Below are 26,503 nucleotides of genomic sequence, written 5' to 3'. Positions count from 1 at the left end.
GGGGCTCGGCCTCGGCGATCGCGTCCGTCCCCCCCCTCCATTTCCCGGGGTCCCAAAACGAGAAGGAGATGCCGGGGCAGGGGACGTGCCCACGGGGGCGGGAGAGGCGCGTGACTGACAGGTCCGAAGGAGAGGGGATGCGTCATTGGGCAGGGCGCGCGCGCCCCCTGGCGGCGAGGGGGGGAGGGGCGGGGAGCTCCCCTCACGGGGCGGTGGCAGCAGCAGGCGGCTGCCCGCCCAGCGGGAAGGGCCAAGGCAGCCTCCACCGGCTTGTATAATGTGTTACCAAGCATATTAAAAAAAAAAAAAAAAAGATCAGGCCGCTCCCCTCTCTTAGGAGTCACACAGAAGCTGTGCTTCCTTCACTACATTTTACTTCTTAGGGCCGGCTTTTATCTTTTTCACCTCTCTGCCATGAAAAGGTGATGGGGTTTGTTACAAAGTAATTCGTTAAGCCTTTAAACCTAAAGGTTTTTTTGTTTTTTTTGTTTTTTTTTTTTGGCACTTGTCATAGCTTACTTGCTGCTGCTATTTTCAGTGGAGGACTTCTACTGGCTGCTGGTAAATCAACAACCCACATCAGTATCAAAAGAGATTAAAATTCAGCCAGGCAATAAAAAGATATTTTTTTAGAAGAAAAATGAATCTGTTCCTGGAATTGCTGCTGTTTTTAGCAATACTAATCTATTCCTACTTAGAAGCTTTTCTGAAGCTTTTTATTCCCGTGAAGAGAAAATCTGTCTGTGGAGAGATTGTTCTGATTACTGGTGCTGGCCATGGAATAGGGAGAGCTACTGCCTGTGAGTTTGCCAAGCGTCAAAGCAGACTGGTTCTGTGGGACATCAACAAGGTAACATTGAAATTCATGTCTTCATTCCCTAATCCCTGAAGCTACTGTTGGTAAACAGACAGGAAAGTTTTCAGTCGTTGCATACGGATCTCCACCTACTATGTACGCTTACATCCGCTTGTAGTCGAATCACTAGCTGGGACGCTGGGTGAGCAAAGTTTCGACTCAGCTGCGCAAAAGGACATGGGTATCTGATTCCCACGGTTTAATCCCGAGCCCAGTGTTAATCAGTATGGCTCCATGTACAACTTTTCAAAGAATACCTCCGGCTGGGAGGCACAATGGTCAGGAAGACGCTGGTAGAACTGCTGTTTAAGCTGGCAGGCAAAGAAACTGAAACCCGAGCATGTTGCTACAGGAAAGTAGGACACGTTCTGCCTGCCATTTCTCTAGCCCCGTATATTTTGCCTATGTTGCTGGGAGAAGTGTCTGTTTATTCACACCAGTGTGTAGCCTTGTGTTGAACTAAGCTGGTCTGTGCTGCCGTATGTTGTAGCCATGTCCTTGCTAATTTTTACGCTAGACCAAACTCTCATGTTCGATTATTTGATGAGATATCAAAATTATCTTAACAAATGGAGACTGCATAGATAAAAATACATTGAATGTTGTTCAGTAAGACTAAAGACAAGGTACTATATGTAGTACTAATCAACTGTACAGAGAGGGAATGAGTTGCCAGACAGCGGTGCACAGAAAAGACTTCTGACTTGGTGGATCAGAAACTGAAGGTGAGTTCATGATGTCATCCTGACACTAGGGGAAGAAAAAAGAAAACATGATGGTGGGATGTGTAAATAAGAATACCATGTAAAATCGTCAGTGTCCCTTCATGCTACCCATTACAGATAAGACCATACTCAAAGTAGTGTGTCCATGTTCAGGCACCATGTCCATGTTCTTCAAAAAAGATGCAAGAGAAGCAACACAACATAATAAAACCTGAACCATGATGGAAGTCTTGAAGGTTGTGAATTCTTTCATTTTTAAGCCTCAAGAAATAAAGACTCAGGGAGGGGAGAGGCATTACACCAGTCTTCCAACATATTGCTTGCTGCAATAGAATGTTATCCGTGTTCACTGGGAGAAGAAAAATAAGCTTAAATTTGTAGCAAGGGAGATTTAGCTTTGGTACTAGGAAAAATAGTCTAATGGTGATGATAAGTGGACAGTGACATATATTGCCAAAGTAGGCAGTGTATCCTGGAAGTTTTTACAACATTTTAGGTAAATAATAGATGATGTGGAAGGTCATGAAGAGTATGACCCTGTTGATCTTGCTTTGAGGCTGAAATATGGACTAATTATTTATTATAATGAAAAAGATGGGCATCTTCGCTAGTTCTTTTTCCACTCTAGTGATTAAAAAGAATAAAAGGCAGCAAGAACTGCATTTTGTGAGGGGTGTTATTCTGTATGAGCTAGGTAGCTATGAGCCTTGCTTCCTTGATCAAGCCTAGTAGGAAACTTACTTGGAAAAGCCTTCATTCTGAGTGCTATGAAACTTAAACAGCAGCTGGGTGCTGAGGTGGAACAGTTAGAGACACCCACCCTAGGATCCTATATAGCTTTCATCAAATAAGGAGATCTCTCAAGTCATTTGTGATTTGAGTCTTGTCACTTCACTATTCCCAATTCATGTGGCTTTCCGTCACCTTAAGACAAGCAAAGACAACAGCAAATTCACTCCTGCCCCAACTTGCTGCATTGTTATAATGGCTTTATGAAATGCTTGATTTGTTTGGGGGAATTGTAATTGTGCCTCTGGTCTGTTTGAATCATTTCAGTCTTTCATTTAGTGTAACACAAAATTGTTTAGCCATTTCCACTCGAGTTGATCTCCAAAATGTTCGTTTGAATGATGAATTAGGACACACCGATGGAGAGAAATGTAGCTACATGAAAATACTATCTTCTTATTTTGATAGTCTTCTGTTTTTGGAACAGATTTTCAGAATTCTTTAGCAGTTCTGAAATTCCTAACTGCAGCCAAAATGAGGAGCAAACATGAATAGAAAAATCCATGTATTTAGTTGTAGTAGTTAGACAAAGGACCAGTAAGTCAGATGAAATAAATTCCTGTAGGTCGAAATAAGAAAAAGTTCAAGACCAAAATATGTGCCTGTTCCTAACCTAGCTCTGTAAATGAACTTCTGTTCCAGCTTGTGACTCTGGACAGAATTAGGGAAGAATAGTTCTAATGGCATAATATTATTTATTCCGATTTATGTGTAACCTAGAGTATAATTGCACTGGCAGTCAAAAAAAAAAAAAAAAATCCCACAACTTCAAACATAAAAGATCTTAAATTTATTTGTGAACTGAGCAGATGTTATATGGTATTACTGAGATATGATGGCTGTGTTATCATGACCATAAGGTTGTCAGTGTTGAGAAAACTATTATTTACAGTAGTTTGCTATGCTCATAGGTGTCCAAGTACAAGGTCATAGCTCCTCTGCAGTTTGGATTGTATAGTCACAGCGATAGGGGGAACCTGCCCCACATGCAGCATAACAAGTTCTCCCAGCTAAAAACCTGTAAAACCAACATTCCTTATGAATGCAGAAGTTTTGTTGTTCCTTTATAAAAGCCATTAGAATCTGTCAGCACAGTTTTCTTATCTAATCCATAATATCTGTTTGCACAAATATTTTTCTAAATTCATAACCGGGCACCTAAACCTGCATTTCTCAGTTTTATAGGTGTTTCTTAGAGAAACCTGATTCCATAAAAATAAAACACAGTAGAGTAGACCGACCGTTCATGTTCTTAAACCTGCCTTTTGATCTGATAGCATTTAGCCCAGTAGTTCTTGGCTGAATTCCCACTAGCTGCAGAGGAACTACAATCTGCATGTCACTCTTACTGCTAGATTACAACCGTGGGAACATACATGTTTGGGCTGTGAGCCTATGCATACAAATGGCCAACCTAAATATTATTTTCAGCCATACCCTCTTCTAACTCATTTCTCATGCAACACCTTTAAATCACTGAAGCTGTGCAGTGGAGCAGTGGCTAGGCGGTTACAGCAGGTATATGTTGATTCTTGCATACCGGAAACAACATAATTCAAAAGCACAAGCACACCCGAAACTGGAAGATCTCTCTCTTTAAATAGTGTTGTGTACGTTACAGTGAACAGTTTTATCTAGCGTGATCTAGGTTAAGACCTATGACCTGAGCTCCCATGTACGGAAGGGACACTTGGAACAGAAAGCCAAATCTCTCAGGTCCCTCTAAGCAATGGCTCTATTTGCAGTGGATTTACTTCAGCGGTATCCTCAGTTTAGAAATTCATCATCTGGCTTCAAATTAAGCATTTTGCCTAAAACAGTAATGACCTTTTTTTCTCTTGTCTTTTGTAGTAAAATGAGTCTGAGATGTTTTTGACTGAGAAATTTTGACCCTAAATTCTTTTTCCTCCAGCGGACGTTCTCTTTTCAGGGGCAAGACTACAGAGAAAATCCACTCAGAAACTGAGTTGTTTTTTAAAGGAAAAGAAAGAACGGGGTTTAAAATAAAATAATAAAAAAGAACTAAGACAGACTTTTTATACTTTTTATTCAGAGCAAGAAAAAACTCATACTTGTTTCCAGGGAGTAGTCCTTGGGCTCTGACCTTCCACTGGAATCACTCTTTCAGTCCTTTGTTCTGGACAGGCAATGTCCACGAACTCATCTTAAGAGATCTGTTGCGTATTTGTCAAATGCTGTTCTCGTAAGAAACGTCTGTCTACAACTGTGTACCATCGAGCACATCTCTCTCCTCACAACCAATCAATTAATATTGAAAAATGTAGGCGGTCTTTTTTATATCTCAGATCTGGGCTTGTGCGTTAAGAACGCTACTTAGAGTCATGCTGTCCGCCTGCTGTGCTTTAAAAGTCATCGCCCCCTTTCTATAGTCTCAGTAAATGGGCTTTACCAAGGCAAAGTCATTTGTATCTCCACATTCCCTTTCTAGCAGTCAGTCTAAGTCAGTCATAAATTTAAGGTTTATCGAATACTAGTCCTCCTAGAGATCCAGGCTACATTCCTTTCTCTGGGTAACCCTAAATGCTAAGTGGATTAAAAACAGTTACATGATCTGGAGGCATTTATAGCCTCTAACTTGTCCGTAGTGATGCCCAAAGGATAAAATGTGGCTGAGCAAATCTATCTTTCTTTTTTTCCTCTTATAGCATGGTATTGAGAGCACAGCAGCAGAATGCAAAAGGCTGGGAGCCACTGTTCATACCTTTGTGGTGGACTGCAGGAAAAAGGAGGAAATCTACAGTACTGCAGAAAAGGTAAGGGTAACAGGTGCCTGTTGTAAGGTTTACCCAAACATGCTAGATTTTCAGAACAGCCTGGAAAACAAAACATGAGCGCTCTCTCTCTCTCAAATCATTCAAGTCCTTGAAATCTTACCCCTTTTTGCTGCTTTCTGTACAAAGAGTGATGTAACACTTCACATACTGCAGCCAGGCTCATTCTCTTTTGTAAGTCTCCTAAGTATCATGCCTTTTTCGGAGTTTGTTCTTCAGACTTTAAAAACCCTGAAAGAACTTGTTCCTTTCTACTGTCCTGTGCAACATATAGAGAGCACTGAGGACTTTTTAATAATTTTGCTGTTGAGAATATGAGTCAAATGGCTCAAAACATTGTGTGTGTGTGTTCAGAGTATTGAATGTGACTTCACAGAGCACACTTTGTCTGTGAGTAATGTGTAGAAGGCTATAAACACTGGGATTAATTAATAGCAGAACATCAAATCGACAACAGACTTCATTATGCTGTGTAATTCCTACCAAATCTGGATAGTTTTAGTGCAATCTTTCTCTCCCCCCAGAACAATTCTAAATCTAAAATTAATTACAGAGCTACTTTCATAATCTTTGCATTTTTTGATAGTGAATGAACAGCACCTTTATGTTCTCTCTATTAAAAAGGTGAAAAAGGACATTGGAGATGTCTCCATCTTGGTGAATAATGCTGGTGTGATTATAACTGCAGACCTGCTCTCAACTCAGGATCAAGAAATTGAAAAAATGTTTGAAGTGAACATTCTTGCTCATTTCTGGGTAAGGGTCACTAGCGTGTTGGTATCTTCAGTTTTTGTGTGTATTTTATTAAGGATATAAATTTAGACTATCAATTATTTTTAAATATTGATGTACTAGGAAATTATCTTTCTGTTGTACACAGCACAGGTAAAGTACTAAATAAAGAAGCAAGTTGCTAAGTATGGTATAAATGAGAAGCCGGTGAGCTCTATATTCTACACTTAGAAGTGTGTGCAGTTTATTTACGTGCCCTTACCATCCAGAACCACCGTGCCCATGTTAGGTCAAACAGTTAACACACTCAGAATTCTTAAACGTGTGAGATAATAGTACAGGAACCTTAAATTCTTGCGCTACTTCATAAGAGTTATTCCCTAACGTTGTATTATCCTAGTCGTTATCAGATTTGATTGTGCAGAGCTGCATATGCTTGTGAACGCAGTGGTCGTGACTTATTTGTTTAATTACAGTTTTGAAAATTGGCACTCCCTGCTTCCTTCCTTGTGCATAATGTGAAAAAACATTAAAAAACCATCTCATTTGACTGTTTGGAGACTGTTAATTAACTTCTTGCTGTTCTGAGACTTGTCCAGTTTTTCCATTCTTTCTTTTCTGTGTGTTAGCTAGCTGGTGACAGCCTTATCTGCGACACAGGTTGGTCTGTTTTATAGGTGTATTTAAAGTCCCCTTTAGGGTCAATTTGTACCGTTAGCTGGGCACAGAGACTCTGTAAGCAGGATCTACACAGCTTGAAAACAGAACAGTTCATTATTGGCTCACGCGCACAAATGATGGCTGGGCAATAGGTACCTCTGAAAGGGTCATTGCTGGCCAGGCAGGCACAGGTTGGGCAGGACGGGGTTGGCCCTGCAGCTCCCGAGCACAGCTCCGCGGTGTTGCTGAGCTGTGTCTCCCCTGCTCCAATGACACCCGTGGCTCCAGCAGCTTGACCCTCGGCTCATGAGGCCAGATTCATCCCTGACTGTGCCCAGCAGCCCGACTAGTGTCCCCGGGCTGTCTGCCTGTAGGACTTTATATCTTCCTGTGTCGATGTTTTCCCTCTTGGATCCCTGAACTGATACAGACTTTACTGTCCTGCCTCTATTTGTTATTTTTACCTTTCTTATCTCTTTGCAGATTTTCTCACAGCTCTTTCTGAGCAGTCTGAGTCAAGGTTATGCAGCTGAGCCCTATCAGAGCTGGGCCAGCTTGGGTCCTTGGCACAACAGCAGCTGATCTCAGGGATGGGGTGGGGGAAGATTTTAGCAGGGGTTACAGAAAGAGAGGGTTACAGGTAGTAAAGACCTTTTGTTTGCAATGGAAGACAAGAGATGCTACATATTTGCAAGAATTTTATTGTTCATGCTTGTTTGAGACACTGACAGCATTTCTGCTGACAACTGAAACCTAAAAAACAGCATAGAAAAAATGAGAACATGAGAATCAGATTATGTTTATATCCTGCTCCCCTGAAACATGTGTTTTTTTTTCACAAATAGCTTGAAAATTGTACCAGTGAAATTACGAAAAGGTAGTATCTGAGTTTCTCAAAATCTTACATGAGGCCAATCTTCGGTGCCTATCTTGGGGTGCAGCAGCTGAAAAATCTAATTTCCTATTTGATAAGATATAGATAGATAAAATCTTATTTGTGAAATTCTAAATGAATACATGACATTATAGATAACATTAGTCATTTATATATAAATAATTGGTGTGGAATATGCCTAAGAAAACATTATTCTCTCTCCCTCCCATTTCTGCCTTTTTTGTACTTTCAAGACAACAAAAGCTTTTCTGCCAACAATGATGAACAACAACTATGGTCATATTGTCACAGTGGCTTCGGCAGCAGGTCATGCTGTAACTTCTTTCATGCTGGCTTACTGGTAAGTGACTTTAAAATTCAGTCCCCTTCATTTTTTTTAAATGCGTCTTACCCATCAACAAACATAGCATAACAGAGAGAATCTTCCAACTTAAAAATATGCTTCCAAAAGATGGTGCTAAGGAAAAAAAAACAACAACACATGTTAACATGCACAGAGGTAGCAGCTGATTTGCTGATTGAATCAGGAGCAATCATTCAATGAAGGAATAAGGATGTGACAAATCAACTAATGAAAATTTATATTTTTTCTTCAAGATTTAGAGAGTAGACATGTTTGACTTTCAGAAGGCAGACTGTACCTTTCAGTATTATCATACAGCTTCTGTCTATGCATGGTCAAGTTCTAAGTTCCCTTCTAAAAAGACTTCTCTTAAAAAAAAATCTCAAGAATAACATTTAAAGGATAAAACATGATAATATTTAGTGCTGTTAGCAACCTAACTGACCAACTCAGAGATTGCTGCATAGCCTGTGTCCACTAGAAGCACACGAAACACTGAAGAAAATTGTGTTATAAGAACAGACATACTGGATCAGAATAAAAGTTCATCCAGCCCTCTGTGATAGTGGTTCAAGGTGGAGCAGTCTTTCTTGTGATATGTTCCACCCCTTATAGTCATTAATGGCAACTTGATAACTCCTGAGCCAGGGCTTTTACCTGGATCGTGAAGTCAAATTTAATGGTATCGAATAAACATCTCTCTGATTTTACTTTCTTTTGGAGCTGATTTATTCTGTTGGCCTCCACAAATTTCTGTGGCAATGAGTTCCTGAATGCTGTATGCGTAATGATTATTTTAAAGCTTGTGTGTGAATGTCACATGATGCTCCCTTGTGTTACAAGAAACAGTAGATAGTTGTTCTCTATTTCTACTGTCCACATCCTTCTTAATTTTACAGACTTATGCTGAATTCCATCTTCAGATTTTTTCCCATGGTGAGAATTTATAGACACGTCAGGCTCACCTTGTAAAATGGAAACTGCACCTTTTAAATGGAACTGCACCTGACATTTGAGAAGGGCAAACTCCATAGACTTATATATGTTTCTTTCTTTCCTAAGAATTCTTAACATTCATCTGACTGTTTACTACTAAGCCGACTTTTTGAGAAAGGTATCCACCCCATTTCCATGATTTCTTTCCTAAGTAGCAATATCTAACTCAGAACCCTACTGTGGCATTTGCAAAGTTAGAGTTAGTCCCTTCCACGTCCCTCAGGTGGATTACATTTTTTTGCGCAATCAATAAGTATTGCAGTGATCTTTCAGTCAGTTTTAGTTGGTATAAAGTTAGAAACAGTACTCCTGCCTTTGCATTTATGCTTTTTTTCCCCCCCACAGTTCAAGCAAGTTTGCTGCAGTTGGATTTCATAAAGCTCTAACGGAAGAGCTGTCTACACTGGGGAAGGATGGAATAAAAACATCTTGTCTTTGTCCAGTTTTTGTAAATACTGGCTTTGTGAAAAATCCAAGTACAAGGTAATGTTGTAGTAGGAGAAAAAATTGAAATCTCTGTCTTCCCTTCTTTGCATCTATGCATTACATATTTGTCCCTGCTTCAGATCTGGTACTCAAGTATATAAAAAATGAGATAAATTCATATACACAATTGGTTAAAGAAAATCTGCAGTGTCACTTAATCCACATAATAGTTGTATTTGAACTACCTGTATTTATGAGCCTTTGACACATCCTGCTTCACATTCCACTGCCCCTCATCCCTGCCCCTACAGCATGTTTTACTATTGTGCCTCTTAAATGTATGTTTTCCTTTCATTTTAGGCTTGGAAATGTTTTGGAAATTGAAGAAGTTGTAAACAAACTGATGGAGGGAATACTGACCAATCAGAAAATGATTTTTGTTCCGTCAAATCTAAAAATTGCCTTATTTTTTGAAAAGTGAGTAGCAAAAAAAAAAAAAACCCAAGACTAAAAACACATCCAAGATAACTCCGTTCAAGTGTAACAAGCATCAAACTTCTAAATTTTGATTTCAAGCTTTGTAGTAGGAGAGACTGCATTTTGCTCTCATAGTAGTAAAAGATAGGGTTTGGCAGCATAGGAATACCCTTCTATGGGATTTACTTCCAGGCCCCAGAAGTAAATATTCACCCTAGTTTCATTTATTTTCTGTTATTATACCCATTCAACGTTTGACATCAGTATACCTATCTTCACTTGATAGTGTATATCTGTAGGAGAGATTTTAATTTTTTAAACAACATACCATCTGAAATATTGTAGTATATGAGAAGAACAAGTTCCAAGGCAATGAAATAGGACAGTGGTTCTTTCCAATGACACCAGTAGATTTTATACACAGAAAGATTTTTTTGAGTCCCATCTTAGTGCCTTGTGGTTCACTTTTTCAAAGTAATTGTACGGTAGTGAACAATACAGCTGAGGGTCTGACAGGGAAAGAGAGGGAGAAGAAGAGAATGCATTTTTCTTAACAGATAGGTATTTCCCATCCACTTCAGAGAACAGTTTCTCTAAACCAGCAGCCCCAGAGAAGTTTCAGAAGGAGTTATGGAACTGCTGCTTATTAGTTTTCCTCTCCCTTTTTTAACATCAGAAGACTTAGGTCACAGAGGCTGAGGCAGTACCTTTAGAAAGACTCCAGTGCTTTTCTCAGACGTGTGAAGCAGGATTTCTCCTCTCACACACCTTTTTAACAGCCAGTGTAGCTACTCTGCTGAGACAGTGTTTTCACCAGAGCTCAGGTTCAAAACCTAGAATTCACATCAGAACAGCTAATTTAACATTTCAGTTAACTTCTACAGTGTCTGAAGAAACATTTGGTAATAACCTGTTCATGTAAGCTGACAAACCTGGGTCTAACTTCACCAAAAATACTACATAGTCTCAATATAATGCCATTTCTTTTGTTGAGGTGGTTTGTAGGGTTTTGTTTTGTTATTATTTTTTTATTCTGAGTTAACCAGAAAAGCTTTGAAAGCAAAGAAAAAGCAAAATTAATTCCCACCTCATTTTTAAACTCTTAAGCTTAGGAATAAAGGCTATACCATATAAGGTACCAAGTGAGCCAGTGTACTAAAATGTTCACTGTGGTGGCAGTTTGAGTTACAAGGTTTGCTGGACATCAGATAAATGGAAAAGTATTATTTAATAAGGTTTTTTTGCATCTCCAAGGGACACTTACTGAATGTTTGACAGAAGCATAGAGAAGTCAAACCTAAAGCTATCAAAACCCTTTAGATACCAAATTTTAAAAATATGTATCCTAATTTGGGACAGGGGGAGCAAACAGGCAAAATTCACCACAAAAAGAGGAGAAATCCTCAGAGAAGAAACTACATCTCATGTCGCTCATATATTTACCATGAGATCATTTCATCAGCTTGCTGCTTGTCAAAGCAGGAAAACACTCGTTATGCACGTCTCTGTTTGATATTAAACCATCCTTCAGCAGCATTGCAGCCAAAATCCTACCCCAAAAATGTCCTTGGAATCTTAAAAAAAAAAAAAAAAGGAAGATTGTGAAGAGATCAGAGGTAAATCTAGAAAAAGATTTGAGGTGTATATATAGTCTTTGGAAATATTCCTAGTTTCAGGTCTTAAGTGAATCAGTATGTATGCATATGTTCTGCTCCTAGATCAGCTCGTCTCAGCTGTGATGCAGCTTTTTCCATAATTTCAGATTTTTATCACAGATTTAATTTAATGTTATTATCTCTTTCAGGTTGCTTCCAGAACGTGCCTTGGGAGTTCTGAGAAAAATTGATTCTATTAAGTTTGATGCAATTATTAGAAACAAACAGTGAGAAATGAATTGGTTCCCCTTTTACAATTCCATGAGTGAAAACAGAAAAAGTGCTGATTCTAGTTCAGTTATTCTGATTTAGAACAAAATGTAAGACAAATACTTCCCAGCCCCTATCTCCCAGTACACCTAAAGCTGTAGCCAGCATCTGCAGTAGGAACATATTTGTATAATATGGCATGTTAACAGAGCAGAGATGCAGCTCAAGAGGTCAAAAGCGCAGTTTTGACTGTACCTAATATTGCCTTTGTCTCCAAGCACTGAGACAGATTAGAAATTCCAGCAAAGCCCATTTTTGTCAGCACAGCTCATGAGTGTGAGGGGATTGCCTGACTATATGCTAATCAGGATTCATCTGTGAGCAAAAGCATGCTATTTCACCTGAATTTATCATTTTAAGTTTCAAAAAAACTCTAATTCACACTCACAATTTCATTTGCTTTCATAGTGAGTACCTGAAGTAATGTAGTCTTTGAATCAGATGTTATCAAATTACATTAATTATCAATTATGCGTTAGTACAGTTGGCACAACTGATGCAGAATAAATAAAATTCTTAAAGTCGATGGTTTTTCTTATCAGTTAAACTCCTAACCATGTTCTAGAGGTATATTTCAGTATAGTTCTAGGTATACCAAAAGGTGTGATGTCACCTAATACATACCTACCTTGTATCAGCATCAGCATATCTACCAGGAGCTCCCATTAAAGACTGTAGAGGATGCAGCTGAAAATAGCTCAAGCAAAGAGCAACCAAAGTATATTTTTGTCCCCACCCTCTCCACCCAATCCAGAAAACCACTTTTTCAGAATGAAGAAATCTCTTACAGTCAGAGAGCACATGCTTCTAAATCCTTTATCTTTGCTCAAATAAGTAAATAATAATCCACAGAAGACATTATTACCCTTTAGAAAAAGTGATTTCTCCAGTAAACACAGGGCATGCCACTTAGACCAAATCCTGCAGCTCTGACAGAGAGAAGCTACAAATAGGGCCAGTTTATCACAGCTGTGATTAGCATAATCTTTGATTCTCAGTGTTTTTTAAATTTATATGAGTGCTAATTTTTAATTGCAAATTTAGGAAAGGTATTTCTGGAGGGCTAATCTTAATTCACAGACTTTTCGCAACAGACCTGTGTAAGTTTTTCGCAATTGATACAAAGCGTATTAGGAAGCTCCACGTGTTTTATCCTACTGTTTTGAATGCTAAATTCTTTGTTTTGCCTGCTTAATGAGGACAAGTGCTGCCTGTGCTTCAATAAGTGATACTTCTCCTCCAAAATTAATGGGAAAATGACAGTACAGTCCTATGGGAGAGATGCTGCACCATATTTTAGGTATTACACAACAGCAGAGCAAATCCTTCCGGGGGGGTGGGTGGGTCGGGAGACTGTACTATCTGTTGTAAACATGATAGCTCACAGCTCAGTGTGGGCTTTGAATGATATCAAAAGGGGCAGTGGATGACCATGTATTTTGTGGTTCACAGTTATTAATTCGGTTTCTTCAGAGCACAAAGACTTGCCTTGTTCTTTTCCTAACATTAAAAAAAAAAGCTTTTCCTTCTGTCTCTGCAAACAAGCATACACCAGAATGAAGGTATTCTACTCTGAAAAGCTAGTCACATTCATTTGTACTTGGAGAAGACAGAAAGAAACAAGATCATCTTCAAGATGCCTTACCAACAGCATTCTTGTATGGTTCTGGTCTTTACCTTCCCATACCTGTTCTTCCCCTTCCAGGTGCCAGGGAGCAGCAGGACTGGAGATGCACTGCACAAGAAGGCAAGCCAAGAGCTGAGGGTTACAGCAAGGCAGGCATCTCACCGACAGGGCACTGCCCCACAGTTTCCAAACAAGGAGAACAGAGCAGGTCCCGTGGTGGTAACCAGGGTCAGCCAGTCTACCGATCGCCACACCGGTCCGTAATAACAAGGCCGGGCCAAGGCCAAGCCAGGAAGTTACGTCAGCAAGGCATGGACAGGATCGGCAAGGTACAAGGCTAGTCACAGGCATGTCTGCCGCACAACCCAGGCAAGGGCAGGGGCTGGAGCCGAATGCAGGTCCCAGGCCAATGGGCAGAGGGTGCATGGGTGAACGCCCCCGAGGAGGCTCTTTCTCACAACCTAAATGTCCTGAGCTACCTGCTGTAACAGGACCTGCTCTGAGCAGGAGGTTAAATTTCGAAAGGTCCCTTCCAGCCTATACAATTCTGATTCGGTTTTCCCAGCAGGCTGATCCCAGGTTACAGTTGCACTGTATCACAGCTGAGGAGCTGACTTTGAACACTGGCAGCCAAGCCTGGCAGAGTTGGGAGTGACAGTTATGGCTATTACGGGCCATCGCAGGCTGGTTAGGGCAATTACAGCCTGTTGGCAAACTGAAGGCCCCCACACCAGCAGCAATTTGTGTTACTGTTTGAGATGTTGTAGTAAACAGGATATTTTAAGTGCTGCCAGGTAGTCTGTACAGTTCCTCTGTAAACTCCCTTTAGGCATGTGGTACAAGAGAACAACGTGTGATGAAACACTGGTCAAATAACTCTTCAGAGCACAGATTATCTTTTTGTCTACTTGTGCAATCCCTGACTTTGCAGGCATTTACTGGCTAGCCTTACTTCTGAGTGAGGCTTGAAACTGCTGCCACATGATGAGCATATAGAAATTGGTGGCTTCTAACATAATCCATCCTGCTGTCCTGAACATTTGGTATTGTTCTGCAAACTGAGGTTCTCCAGAAAATGGAGGGCCCTTTCCATCCAGCTCCATTTGCTGTTAGGTGGTAACAGGTTAACAGGTAGAAGTTTGTGCTGCTAGTTTAACTGGCACAAAAAATGGGTTTCTCTTCTGGTTGTATAACTTCTATATAGTAAGACATTCAGAGTGTGGTAAAGGATATGTTCCCAGCTTGGGACTTTTTGCTTCATAAGCAGAATTGCTGTAGCTGAGAAAGTGAAAGAAAAAATAGGGCTGTACAAGGGCTGTACAGGGCAGCCTTATACGCTTAAGGCTGATCAGGATCTTGGCCCCTGGTCATCCAAAACTCTGTGATACCAACGATAACAGATTGTTAATGGAAAGAGAAATGCAAGGAAGACATTTTTGTACAATACAGTCAAATGACTCTAAAGGAAGATGCTCAAAAAGATCCCTGTGACAGACAAGTCAAAATCTTGATGAGTAGGCCCTCCTTTCAGATAGGGGAAGGTTTAGCTCCAAGGGGAAAAATTAGGTAAGACATTTGGTCTCTCTTGTACCAGTTATTCCCTTAGAGGCCCTAGAGTGAATCAGATTCTGATGGTAGAATTATGAAATAACAACAAATCTATCTAGGCAGCGAGAGAGAGTGCACACTTCTGCAGAGCCTCTTTCTTAGGACACTTGAGAGATCCACGTTCAGTCCTGCTTTGCTGGATCTAGTTCAGTCTCTCTGGGCCAAGAGAAATTTCCAGGCAACAAAATTTACATGCTATTATAAATATAGCCATGGTTCTTCTGCATGTCACCTACAGCTGCAACTGTTCTGCTTGGCATAAAGGAACAAACATAAAAGCAAGGATTTAAACCTCAGTGTCCTGAACACCCAGTTATCAGAGAATCAAACCATCAAGCCTTCCAGGCTCCTAGTTTTTCTTCCTGGCCATAAGAGACAATACAATTGAAGTTTAACCCCAAATCCGGTAGCTATGGGTACCTTGCCAAAGTATATGTGATCAGAACTCGGGTATCTTCTTGCAGCAAGCTCCAAAACTTGAAGACTGGTATCTAAAATTCTTGATTAGGAAACTTATGAGTCAGATAAGTGACACTCCGGTCTCCTGCTCTCTGTCACTCTTCTTTTAGAGTAGGTGCCTCTCTGCTTTCCCTGCCTCCGCAGTCTCAACCAGAGCACTGACTGGAGCCACGTGCCAGAAAAATGACAGCACCGCTGAGCTGTAGAATTAGAGTCTGGCTGAACCACTGATGTGTTAATTAAGAATAGAAAGAAGTTCCAAGAGAATAGTAAGAAATGCCTAGCTTTGAATCTCTCTGCTGGAATCAACTCAGTCTCCCACAGACAAGATTAATAACTATGCAGCCAAAGCACTGGGGTGTTAGAAACCTGTGGAGCTCCCTCCCCAGCTTTTGCAGCTGTTCCACTTGAAGACAGAACAAGCTTGAGAGGACCCTTCTAGACTTTATGTACCAGGTGCATGATGGATTCACAGAGCTGCTGCAGTCACCATGCAGCGTGGCCTCTGCAACCACCCTGCCAGCTGACAGAGATGCTGCTCCCCAGTAGGGGAAGAAAAGAAGAGAAGTATTGACACCAAAGGCTAGACCTATTTTTGTGAACTAACTGGACCAGAAGCCACCCTCAAGATCTATAATCATAGCCTTTCCCAGGTGCTTCTGTTAGGACTTTGTGTGTGTGTGTGGGGGGGGGGGGGAATAAAACCCATTGAATTTGAATCTAATAAGTAAATGAGTAATAGAGATTACAGGTATGATCACGCAACCAGATTACTAGGGCATAAACCTGGGCCTTCCAGCACAGTACATATTCTGTTGTAACTGCCCTTTTGCTTCTTCAGACTGGGATACCCTGCAGGCAGCATTAGCCTCCATGAAAGAGAGCTAAGCTGCCTGGCCTGGCAACAAGAGAAGAACAAGCATACAGCTCTGATTATTATGGAGCATATCATGCATGTAAGGCCAAATATCAGCTCACCCTCCTTCCCCAGAACATTTTTTCATGTGCCCATTCCCTAAGGTTTATCATTCCTGTTTCCAGTCCTCAGTCCTTCACCAGATCCCCAAGCCCAGAACAAGCCCTGTGATATAGGGCAGTCCCAGGCACCACACAACAACATGGAAGTCACCATGTACAAGGAGCAAGAGTAACCACAGTGCTGTTGCAGTGAAGCACCCAGTGGTTCTACTGACCTGCTACAAACTAAATATAGCAGGACTGGGCCCCCTCACTTCTTCCTAACACTCACATACAAGTCAGAGGTAGTTTTGGCAAACTATCCAACAGGCTACACATTGAAATACAGGAAATTACGTTTAAACCTAAGAAAAACTTTTTTTACTGTGAGGGTGGCTTAACACTGGTACAGGTTGCCCAGTGAGGTTGTGGAGTCTCCATCCTCGGAAATATTCAAAACCTGTCTGGACATGGCCCTGAGCAACCTGCTCTAGTTGACCCTGCTCTGAGCCGGCGGCGGGGGAGGGTTGGACTAGACGATCTCCAGAGGTTCCTTCCAACCTCAAGCATTCTGTGATTCCTCATTTTATTCTACATATGAAAATGGTGACTTAATTGTAACTCAGACAGAAGGTAGTAATAAGGTTATTAAGAGCCATCATGACTTAATAAACAGCTCTGAAGTTCTCAGCCTTAAAAACAAAACAGTTCTCTCTTGCAATGCCAAAGCGCAAGGTGAGAGGTGGGAGCTAGACATTACCTACAAAATATGCATCCACTAGGACACTGAAGAACTGAGCGGACCAGACAATGAAATGGTGATGTTAATAAAACCAAACCGAAACTGAAACAGGTAAGACACAGCTATGGAAGCTTGCTTTCTTCCTGCCTGATAAACTCCATCTTCAAAAACTTGTCTCTACACTCTAAATTGAAGTATATGATGGACATTTTTGCAAGTTGCTATTACATTCCTTGTTGTATTTTACTTTAGGAAAAGGAGCAGTGAAAGACAGAGGAAACAAAAAAGGCATGGTATTTACAGGTGGAGGAAATAAATATCTTTTCAGCAGTTGTCAGAATACTGGAAGGTCAAAATACTGTCATTTCCATCCCAAGCTTCCCTTATGAGATCATCTCAGTGATTTCTGGATGCACAGATTTAATGAAAGCTACTAGGACTGCCATATGGCCATCCAAAATGAACCCTGCAATAGTCATGGTATCACAGCACATTTCTACTGGTACAGCCTTTAGCTGAGTGCAGCTAGTCTGCTGCTCACCTGGAAGCCTACAGTGTGTCAGAATCAAAGCCAAATAAAAGAAAAAAGCAGCAGTGATAGGTTCCCCTTGTCCCCCTATGTATTCAGCCCTGATTTGTCTTAAATGTCTCAGAGGCTCATCATTAGAGGAAAGAGCAACCAGTTTTACCATTAATAGTTACTATCTCCATAATCATAGGTAAAATTTTCAGAAATCTCTAAGTTGTTTCACCTCATCTCAGTCATATCCAGCCTTGCTGAATTTTTAACAGCACAGATTAAATCTTCCCACAGCACTGCAACCTGATCTGTCTCACAAGCAAAACCTGCAGTTACTTCTTTGGAGAAAGGCTCTGCAGCATTTTTCCAAAGATCTTGAATCCTACCCAGAATGTTAAAAAAAAAATCACAAACTGTGTTTCTTGTCACAAAACTAGGCCGCTTGACAAAAGCCAAGATTTCCACTTGCAAGTAGATGAAAATTTTGGTGAACTGCATTTACAGGTCAAGAGGTCATGTGCATTCAGGGAGAAGTTATGCAGTCACTACTGCAGCATCTAGGCTGAAGCTAACCAAAGCTGTAAAAGGGTATTGTGAACTATTCCACTGAAATTAAGGAGCTGAGATCATTGGGTGTTCACAGGGTTGCAAAGCTGTCAGTGAAATTCCATTCTGAAGCTCATTTTTGGTACCCTAGCCCTCACAGATTCCTTCACTCTCCATCTAGCATTTGACCATGCACTTTGCTCTTTTCCAAGAGTGTCTCTTGCCTTTCGTACTTCTGCTACAGTTTGAGCTCGCCCCTAAGAGCACCTCAGCCTCACTGCAAAACCTCTGCTAAGGTATGAGCAAGTTTACATTTATCCAACAAGCCAGGTGTTACCAGATGTAAACATGCTATCAGGCAAACCATTTCCCCTCTGGGTTCTCAGCCTTTTAATGTTCACGGCTGGTAGCTGATCACTTTCCAGAACAGCACGATCAAAATCTTTCAAGAAACATTCTAGTTAAATAGAAGCTGCAACAAGAAGATACGTCCATATCTCAGAAATAATACTTTGAAAATAGTGATTTCATTTTTATATAAAGGTGTTCCAGATACTGATGTTCACCTGTGTCTGTCAATTTGCTGAGCACAAGTGAATCTATAGTGGAAAAAAAACCCACTGAATAGGAACTTTCCTTAATCCTTTGATGTCTACTCAGTTTTGATGATAAAATGCTGCTGCTTTTCTTTTAAAAATCTGGCCTGGAATATACTACAGAAGCACTGTTTTTAATATTACACAGATTTGAGCTAAACTGCAGTCTGCATTTTACGCTTATCTAATGAGGTGCATGTGTGTAGGTGCATTGAAATTATACTGACCTGATAGACAGAAGAGACAGTTCAAGTTCCTCTGATGATAAAAAGCAGGAGGAAAAAGTACTGATTTGGAGCTCAACTCACAAAGCACTTATAGCATAGGCAGGCTGTTAACACCAGTTTCTGCTACACAGACTAATTATCAGTCTTATCTGCACAGCTAAACATTTTATTAGTGGCACATTTCCACTTCCACCTTCCTCTCTCTTCAACATAAAATGATAGCAAGACTCCTTTAAACATGTGAACAATTCCAAGTGGATTTTTATAAGTTTGTTTGCTAGGAGGCTAAGTTATGATTCACAGCAAGCAAAGTAATATGTGACGAAAAAAGAGAAAACGTTTAAGACAAATGGTTTATTTCCTTAGAAGTGCCCTTTTAGGGCAGAGCTGCATGTCAGTTCCTGTGAGTTCAATGAATACTCTCAGCCAAAATGCGTGGGGAGCATTTTGTAGGAAAAAAAACCCCTGAACTAAGTTTAATTTTAAGGACTAGTAGGTGGAAAAAAAAAAAAAAAACCAAACATTTTGTTTGATCTAAAATAAATTTTTTTTTAATTAAGCCACCAAGACAAAATATGCTAGCACTGGCATGAAAAAAAAAAAATCTTTGAGTATCACAACACACATCTTGCTACACAAAGACTCTTCATCTTATACATACTGGCTTGTTGTTTTACGACAGACCTCTAATCTGGTTTCCTGGGCTTGGCCAAGGAAGTTCAGCTATTCTGGGCACACAGCTAACAGGCTACGGGACACATCAGGATCCCTACTTTCCTAAATAATCAAAATGAAAATAAGACTTACATAACAGAATTGCTAAACCTTGTACACCTTTCCAGAAACCTTGTACACCATTTCCCTGTCTGTCTGTACCGTACACACTGATTGGGAATACCACTGAAATACAAATTAATCATCACAACTCATTTACTGTGATAAGAACCACAAGTAACAAATACTGATGTAGCATTATATAGCAGGAGGAGTTTTGTAAACCTCATTTTAGGAATTTTTAAAGAGTACAAGTGGAGTAAAAACATTCTACCGCAGATGAGCAAAACATATTTCTTCATGAGAACAAAGAATGTAACAGCAGAAAAAGTCTGATATTAACAACAACAATTAACGCAGGCAGAGTGCCAGCTAACACAGCTATGTTGCTGCTGGGATTCAAGTGAGCATCTTACACGCAGGCCTATGGAGACACTTTGTTAAGGATAAGCCTTTTGTATCTGTTACTTACAATGGCCGCACGCATCAGGAATGAGCGGCTGAGAATCATTTGAAATGCAACATTTCGTAAAAGTAATTTATGCTCACTGTTTATGTATTTCTTTTACAGGGGAAGAATTTCTGACTCACAAGGACTATTTTTGTCCCTAATCCAAATGCTTAGCCAGTAACCAACTTAGTGGCAAGCGTGGCCGTAGCCCACTTGACGCCGTCTCTCCTCAGCAGCAGTGAGCAGATAAAAGGACTGAGTGGAAGCGTACACAAGACAGAGGCTGTGTTCTCCTTTGACAGGATGATGTAAGTCCATGTATACCCCAGGCCTATGTATGAGAAAGCAGCAACACAGATTTTTCGTGCAATTCTTTTTAAAGCTATGGATTGTTGCAATCTTGCCCTGTTGCAAACAAGATTGCCTTTAAATCTGCAGCCTCAGAAGTCAAGAAACTCTGGCTGCCCCATACTCTGTTATTTGAAGCACGGATCTTCAAAAAGTCTTAAATAGATATTAGGGGTTCCAGACAGCCATATTCTAAAGCACAGTCCTCAAAACTTCTCTGACTACCTTAAAGGCAGTTTTAGATTGCTGTGCAATATCTGAGCTATCTCAGCAGTAGCTTGAATGCATTCAGAAAGAGCTGTTTTGCACATATAACCCAATGCCTGTCTGCTGGCTTGCGTCCTGGCAGTGGTACAGCTGTTCTTGTGCCGCCCTGCAGTATTATGGTTGGAAAAGGGATTGTTTTTCATTCTGCAGCTAACAAACGGATCTCTGGATGATGCTGAGCAACACAGCGCAAACCTACACTCTGTGCGTGATGCTTTCTTGGCAAGACAGAACAATTTGGCGCTCAGTCTCAAGCTGAATCCTCCTCAGGGTAGGTGTTTCTGCCCCTGCAGCATCTAATCCAGTAGGCATATGTGCCACATACTAATTTAGCTGAGCTTGGCACACAATGCAGAAGTCACTCAACACCCAAAGATCCTTTTCACGCAGCCTAATGTCCTAAATCTGAGCTACCAAGTCATGGACTAAGTCAACCTTATTTTTCCCCCTGAAAAGTAAGGCAGGAAAGGTCAGTTATTTAAGCATTTACAATTGGTTCTTTACTTATATATCTGCTTCTCATTTTTTTTTTTTTGAGAATAGCTACTATCAGGGAGTAGCCATATTTTTAAATTTGTTATTCTGAGGATGTTCCTGTTCTCAAAGTATCCCTGCTTGGTTAAGGGTCTGTATCTTCTGCCTGACTGGGCACAGTTGGAAACTATTTCTTAGCTCATTATTACTAATCATGGATACAAGATGTGTTTAAAAATAGACAGCAGAAAGAAACATGACAATAAAGCCCAGTTTTAAGAATCTGTATTTTAATTTGTTGTCTCTCTCCATTTGAAATAGTTAGCCTTTACAGTACAGAGATAAAGGGTGAAAGGCTTATGTATTTCTTAAAAGAAACCAACAAGCCAGTAGCCATCCAGCTAAGCAACCATCCTATCTTTTTCTTTTGTTGTAGATTATTTTAAGTTATCGTTAATCCTGCCAAGAAGCTTCCCATTTTGCTTTATGTTGCCTAACTTCAGATACAGTCTGAAGCTCAGGACTGTAAAGCCCCTTTTACTTACTAAATGTACAGTGTGCAGCATTGCATACAAAGACCGGTCTTTTGTGTTCATAAATCATTCTTGCAGAGCTAAGGAGACTGTTCAATACACTTAATAAAATATATGAGGAGACTAGTCAGATTTCCATTTCCTAAAATCTTATTCCTGACCAGTATCATTTTGTAAATGTTAACTGCATTTATTAAAGGAAATTTTCTGATTCTACAATTCCTAGCCCAATGAGCCAGCATGGTTTTAAACTTAAGTCTTTAACAGACACCAATCACATTAGTTATTTTATATTCACTAACAGAACAGAGGAAAAGCACTTACCAAAATACACTGCAGTCAAAGGGGATTACCAGGAGTGCAGCCTCAAAGTCTCTCCACATAGAGAAAAAGGTTGCTTCCATAACTAGAAAAGGAAAATGACACATGGTAACCTCTTTCTATCAATAGAGATTATATGTTACACATGTAAATCGTTACTTTCAAGGGCTTTATAGATGTGCGTATTTGAGGGCAGGAGGGGAGCGCTATGCCAAAACCTCCCATGACAGCAGAACTAACCGATCTTTGTGGGTTTAAGGCCTGCTCTAACCTTACCTGAAGTCCATGGGAGCCTTTCTGGTGCTTTCCAGAGGTGCTGGATGACAGCCAGCACACATCACAAGCAGCAGCACCAACGTCCTAACAAACAGAATTAAGAGCATGAAAACATGACTGTCGCATTTCAGACAGCAGACTGCCCACCGATTCCTCCTGCCTCCTTACAGAACAGGGCTGTGAGCTAGTTCTAATCTTTATGAAGCAGCCCGTGACCAGCCGTGTCTCTACCATATAGGCAAAGGTTAGGAACTTTCAAACACACAGATTTTTTTTTTTGGTGATTGCTTGGTTTTCATACTCAGAAAATAGCTGTTAAGGCATTGCTGTGTTGGACTTTTCTGAGATGTATTTACGCAAAACATAAAATTCTTGGATTGTTCAACTGTAGTGCACTCTGGATGGTTCAGCACATAATGTAATCATTTCAGTTGTTTGACTACGACTGAATTTTCACCACCTCTTGCTTCTTTAAAATACATAAAGGGAAAAAAGAAATCAAAACTATTATGTGGTTATATTTCAGATTATAAAGACTATTCCAGTTTCCCTTGGATACTATTCTAATTCTCTCTGAAATATGCCAGCTGAAATACCAATGTTATTTAGTTAGAAATTTTTGCCTTTTACAGCTCTAAAACAAACATGCACCTCCTCCTTAGTGTAGTATATACGTTTTCAGTGTGAAAATGTAAACTTCCAGACACTCATTCTGACATAAACTTAGACTTGTAAAGCACCTTCCTGCTTTTCAGCAAACTGTGCTGTAATCAGGAAAAAAGGAAATCCTAGAATTATTATGCGTATTTGTAGACCTGAATTTGGCCTGCAGCAGTACAGTCCAACTTTTTACTTTGCAGTATGCAACTGGAAAACCTGTTTGGTTATTTAGGTGGAGGATTGGAAGGGGGGGATTTTTAGCTGGTTATGTTTGTTTGCTTTCGTACAAGAGAGTTACCTAAGAACGGTTCTTTTGTACTTAAAAGGGCAGGTATTTGTTTAAAAAAAGTCAGTGAACTTTCCCTCTTTCTTTGATTCTAACCGCCTGTAATACATTCCTGGCCAACTTTTTTCAGATTTCTAAGTGAAGCCTTACTCTTGCTGCTCCATGGACAGAGACTCCACAACCCAAGAGACCGAAATAAACCTAGGGAAAATTGTATAATGGGAAACATATTCCTAAACTGAACAGAGACGGGGTAGTGTACGGCAGCACCGTGTGACATACATATAATGTACAGCCTAAGCTGGTGGAGAGGCAGGGAGAGCAGGAGCTGCTACAGCCTTCTCCTCCTCTGCCTGCATTCATGGAGAGCAGTTCCTCCAAAATGTAGTGTGATCACTGTGGTCCGTAGTACTTGGGAAATTAGACAAGTGCAGCCTTGGCGGTGGCATTTTTTCAGGGTTAAAATTGCTGCATCTGCCTCTGCCGCTCATTAAGGGATAGCTTTTTTTAAATGTTGAGAAGAAAGGAGATAAGCTTTGATACATGTCAGACTGTCAAGGAATCAGAAATGGGCAACATGGTTATGAGAGAGTGGCAAGCAAACAGACTCATTTCCACTGCAAAACCTGCCCGCTCTGGGACACCTAACACACGCTCCAGCAGCACTCACGTACCTTCGCTAATGTGCCAAGAAAAGTGTTTTAAATTGAACCGCGTAATACTTTTTCCACAAGAAACAGCAAACCACTCTATCTCTGTTGGAAAAAAAATTGTCAAAGTAAGAGACCAACTACAGAAAGAACTGTAACTTTTCTCGCTTGCTATTCCATAGCAGAGCAGAGCCGGCACAGAAAGATTAGCCTCTCTCATGCAGAACTGTCAGTTCTTCCTAACTTTTGTGGTTCTCTAAGAAGCAAAGCACTGCCAGAGCAATTAATGTCAACAGTACTGTGTTAAAGCCTGCTGTTGGAGCAACAGTGGCAGCATGCAGTACATGCTCTGCACCGTCAGCTTAAACTGAGCTAAAATAAACTCAACTAGCCGATTGTTAAATAGCTACAGAGGCAAATGCACATTCCTGCTTTTACTGCAAAGCTTGCATTCTCCTCTCATTCAGCAGATCATTTCATATCAGCAGAAAGCTCACATGCAGCTGTCCCTTCTCACAACATTTCATCAGTGCTTCTTAAAATGTTTCATTGTCTGGACCATCTCCCAGACTGCAGCCTCAGAACTACTGCTAATGTGGCATGCTCATTTCCAGGCCATTGCAAACTCCACATCACCCCAAAGCACAAAAAAGGAGATTTGCCGAGCCATTGCACCGTAAAAATCCTGCCCCATATAGTTTGCTTTCAATGAAATATCAAGAAAATTCAAAAATGAAATGTCAGCTTAAGCACAGACTAAACCATTTGTTCTCATAACTGAATTTTGGAAAAAGTAAGTGCTGTTTTTTGGTAACGTGGTAAGTTAAAGATGGAGGAAGCATTTATACTTCGCAAAAGTAGAGTGCAGAGTGAAGACAGCAGTGGTTATGAGTTACTACCTTCATCACAGTACAGATTTCATGTTTCAAGAAAAAAAAAAAGAAAAAAAAATCTAAAAGCTAAGGCTTCACAAAGCCCCAGATTGCATGTTCTGCTGGTATGGAGGAGGACACCACATACAAGATGCACTATATTCATCATCCCCTTCTGCACAACGACCTGGTATGCGGAACACCACACATGCTCACTCCAAGAATGTGTAAGGGAGTAAAGGCACAGGACAGAGGTGTTAGTTGCACAGAAATGTTTATTCAGCAGATGAAAATCAGATTTCCCACATCCCTCTTGCTAGAATTGTGTTCCTTTCTGTTGTTTAATGACTGTTCTTTCAATATTTCACTGGCTCCTTATTTTCCCTTCCAATGAAGAGGAAAAGCTCCTTGTGTTTTGGTCATCAAGGTAAACACCTGCTCTCTTTATGCCTTATGCTTATTGCAAACCTGTATTTACTAAACTCTCCTTTCTCTATCCTTCCTTTCAATATGCTTCCCTATCTGTTAGGAAGATGTAAATTATGCAACTCTTACTAAACAGTGTCTTTCCTTTTTCCAAGCCTATTCCTGCTGTCTCTGGCTTGGCTTTACCAGCAATGGCTTCGTAATACATACCTGCCTCTGCTCTGAGCAGGCCTGATTAACTTCACAGTGGCCCATTAAAATTACACACAGGAAACCAAGTCTCAGAGGACATCTGATCAAGAAGACTCCCGATCCCACACAAGTATCTGAAACCGCCACCTCTTCCTCAATAGAGGGGTCACGCTTTCCCAGAAAAGCAGTATTTCTGATGCACTGTACCACTTTTCAACTAGCCAGAAGGGATTCCAGCAGAACTCATTAAATTCTTCATCTGTAATTTATAGATTTGTCCTGAATGCCGTTGACCTCGTGGAGCAGGAGGTGCTGAGGTAAGACAACATAAAGATACAAACATCTGTTACACGAGCTACGCACGCAGGCACGGTATCAGTAGCCCTAAGAATTAGCAGAACAACAGACTATGCTGGGAAATGTTGCTCAGCTCCAAATGCAGCTGGTAACAGAACCTGTTAAAAATTTATCAGGGATTTCCAGGAATCCAAGCAGTATAAAACACCTGCCCTAGCAAACGTGTTCACTTAAGCGAGAGTCTGCGAGCAAGGCTGCGCAATACGGCTCACCCAGTTTCTAAAAGCTAACCCAGAAAGAAAAGCAACATCTTTGAGAAGAAGGTAACTTCCGCACCTGAAAATCAACAACGAGAAACCTGAATAAAGTCACGGTTTAAAAAAAAGAAAGAAAGAAAGAAAAAAAGGCTCTCGGACTGGTTTGCAGGGGATGCCCCCAGGTGCGGCGTTTTGCTGCGCCACAGCCCTCCCGCCCGCCCCCGGCGCAGCCCCGCGGCCGCCTCCCTGCGCACAGCGAACCCCCTACGCGAGCCCCCCGCGGCCGCGCCCCAACGGCCGCCCCCCGCCGCCACGGCCGCCCCGCGCGTGCGCGCCGCCCCGCCCTCGCTCCGCCTCGTCCTTCCTCCCCTGCCAGCGCCCGCGCGGCGCATGCGCAGCCGCCTCCCGCCCGGGCGCGAGTGTCCGTTGTGGCGGTTGGCCGCGCGCGCGGACGGCAGGTGAGCGGGACACAGGCGGCCGTTGGGGGCGGGGGCCGCCCGTCACTCGCAGCGACGGAGCGG

The 26,503-nt window shown here is 41.1% G+C and overlaps 1 protein-coding gene and 1 long non-coding RNA gene across 2 annotated transcripts; one reads left to right on the top strand and one right to left on the bottom strand.

Annotated features, from left to right (window-relative positions):
• The first annotated feature begins 329 nt into the window (after positions 1 to 329).
• HSD17B11 (hydroxysteroid 17-beta dehydrogenase 11) lies at positions 330 to 12,142 on the top strand. The gene is made up of 7 exons (XM_026102747.2): positions 330 to 850; positions 5,037 to 5,144; positions 5,787 to 5,918; positions 7,683 to 7,789; positions 9,134 to 9,271; positions 9,575 to 9,691; positions 11,496 to 12,142. The coding sequence occupies exons 1-7, from the start codon at positions 641 to 643 to the stop codon at positions 11,575 to 11,577; spliced, it is 894 nt and encodes a 297-aa protein (XP_025958532.1). The 5' UTR covers positions 330 to 640; the 3' UTR covers positions 11,578 to 12,142.
• On the bottom strand, positions 7,783 to 26,120 carry LOC112984702 (uncharacterized). The gene is made up of 7 exons (XR_010388842.1): positions 25,447 to 26,120; positions 22,343 to 22,426; positions 22,070 to 22,151; positions 11,135 to 11,265; positions 10,399 to 10,524; positions 10,020 to 10,200; positions 7,783 to 7,906 (listed from the first exon to the last, which is right to left on the bottom strand). It is a non-coding gene; the product is annotated as an uncharacterized LOC112984702 (long non-coding RNA).
• Positions 26,121 to 26,503: the final 383 nt, after the last annotated feature.

Source organism: Dromaius novaehollandiae, chromosome 4 (genome assembly GCF_036370855.1).
Source record: "Dromaius novaehollandiae isolate bDroNov1 chromosome 4, bDroNov1.hap1, whole genome shotgun sequence".
Classification (NCBI taxonomy): domain Eukaryota; kingdom Metazoa; phylum Chordata; class Aves; order Casuariiformes; family Dromaiidae; genus Dromaius; species Dromaius novaehollandiae.
The sequence above is the reverse complement of the archived record's forward strand: the minus strand, read 5'-3'. Positions and strand labels throughout refer to the sequence as shown.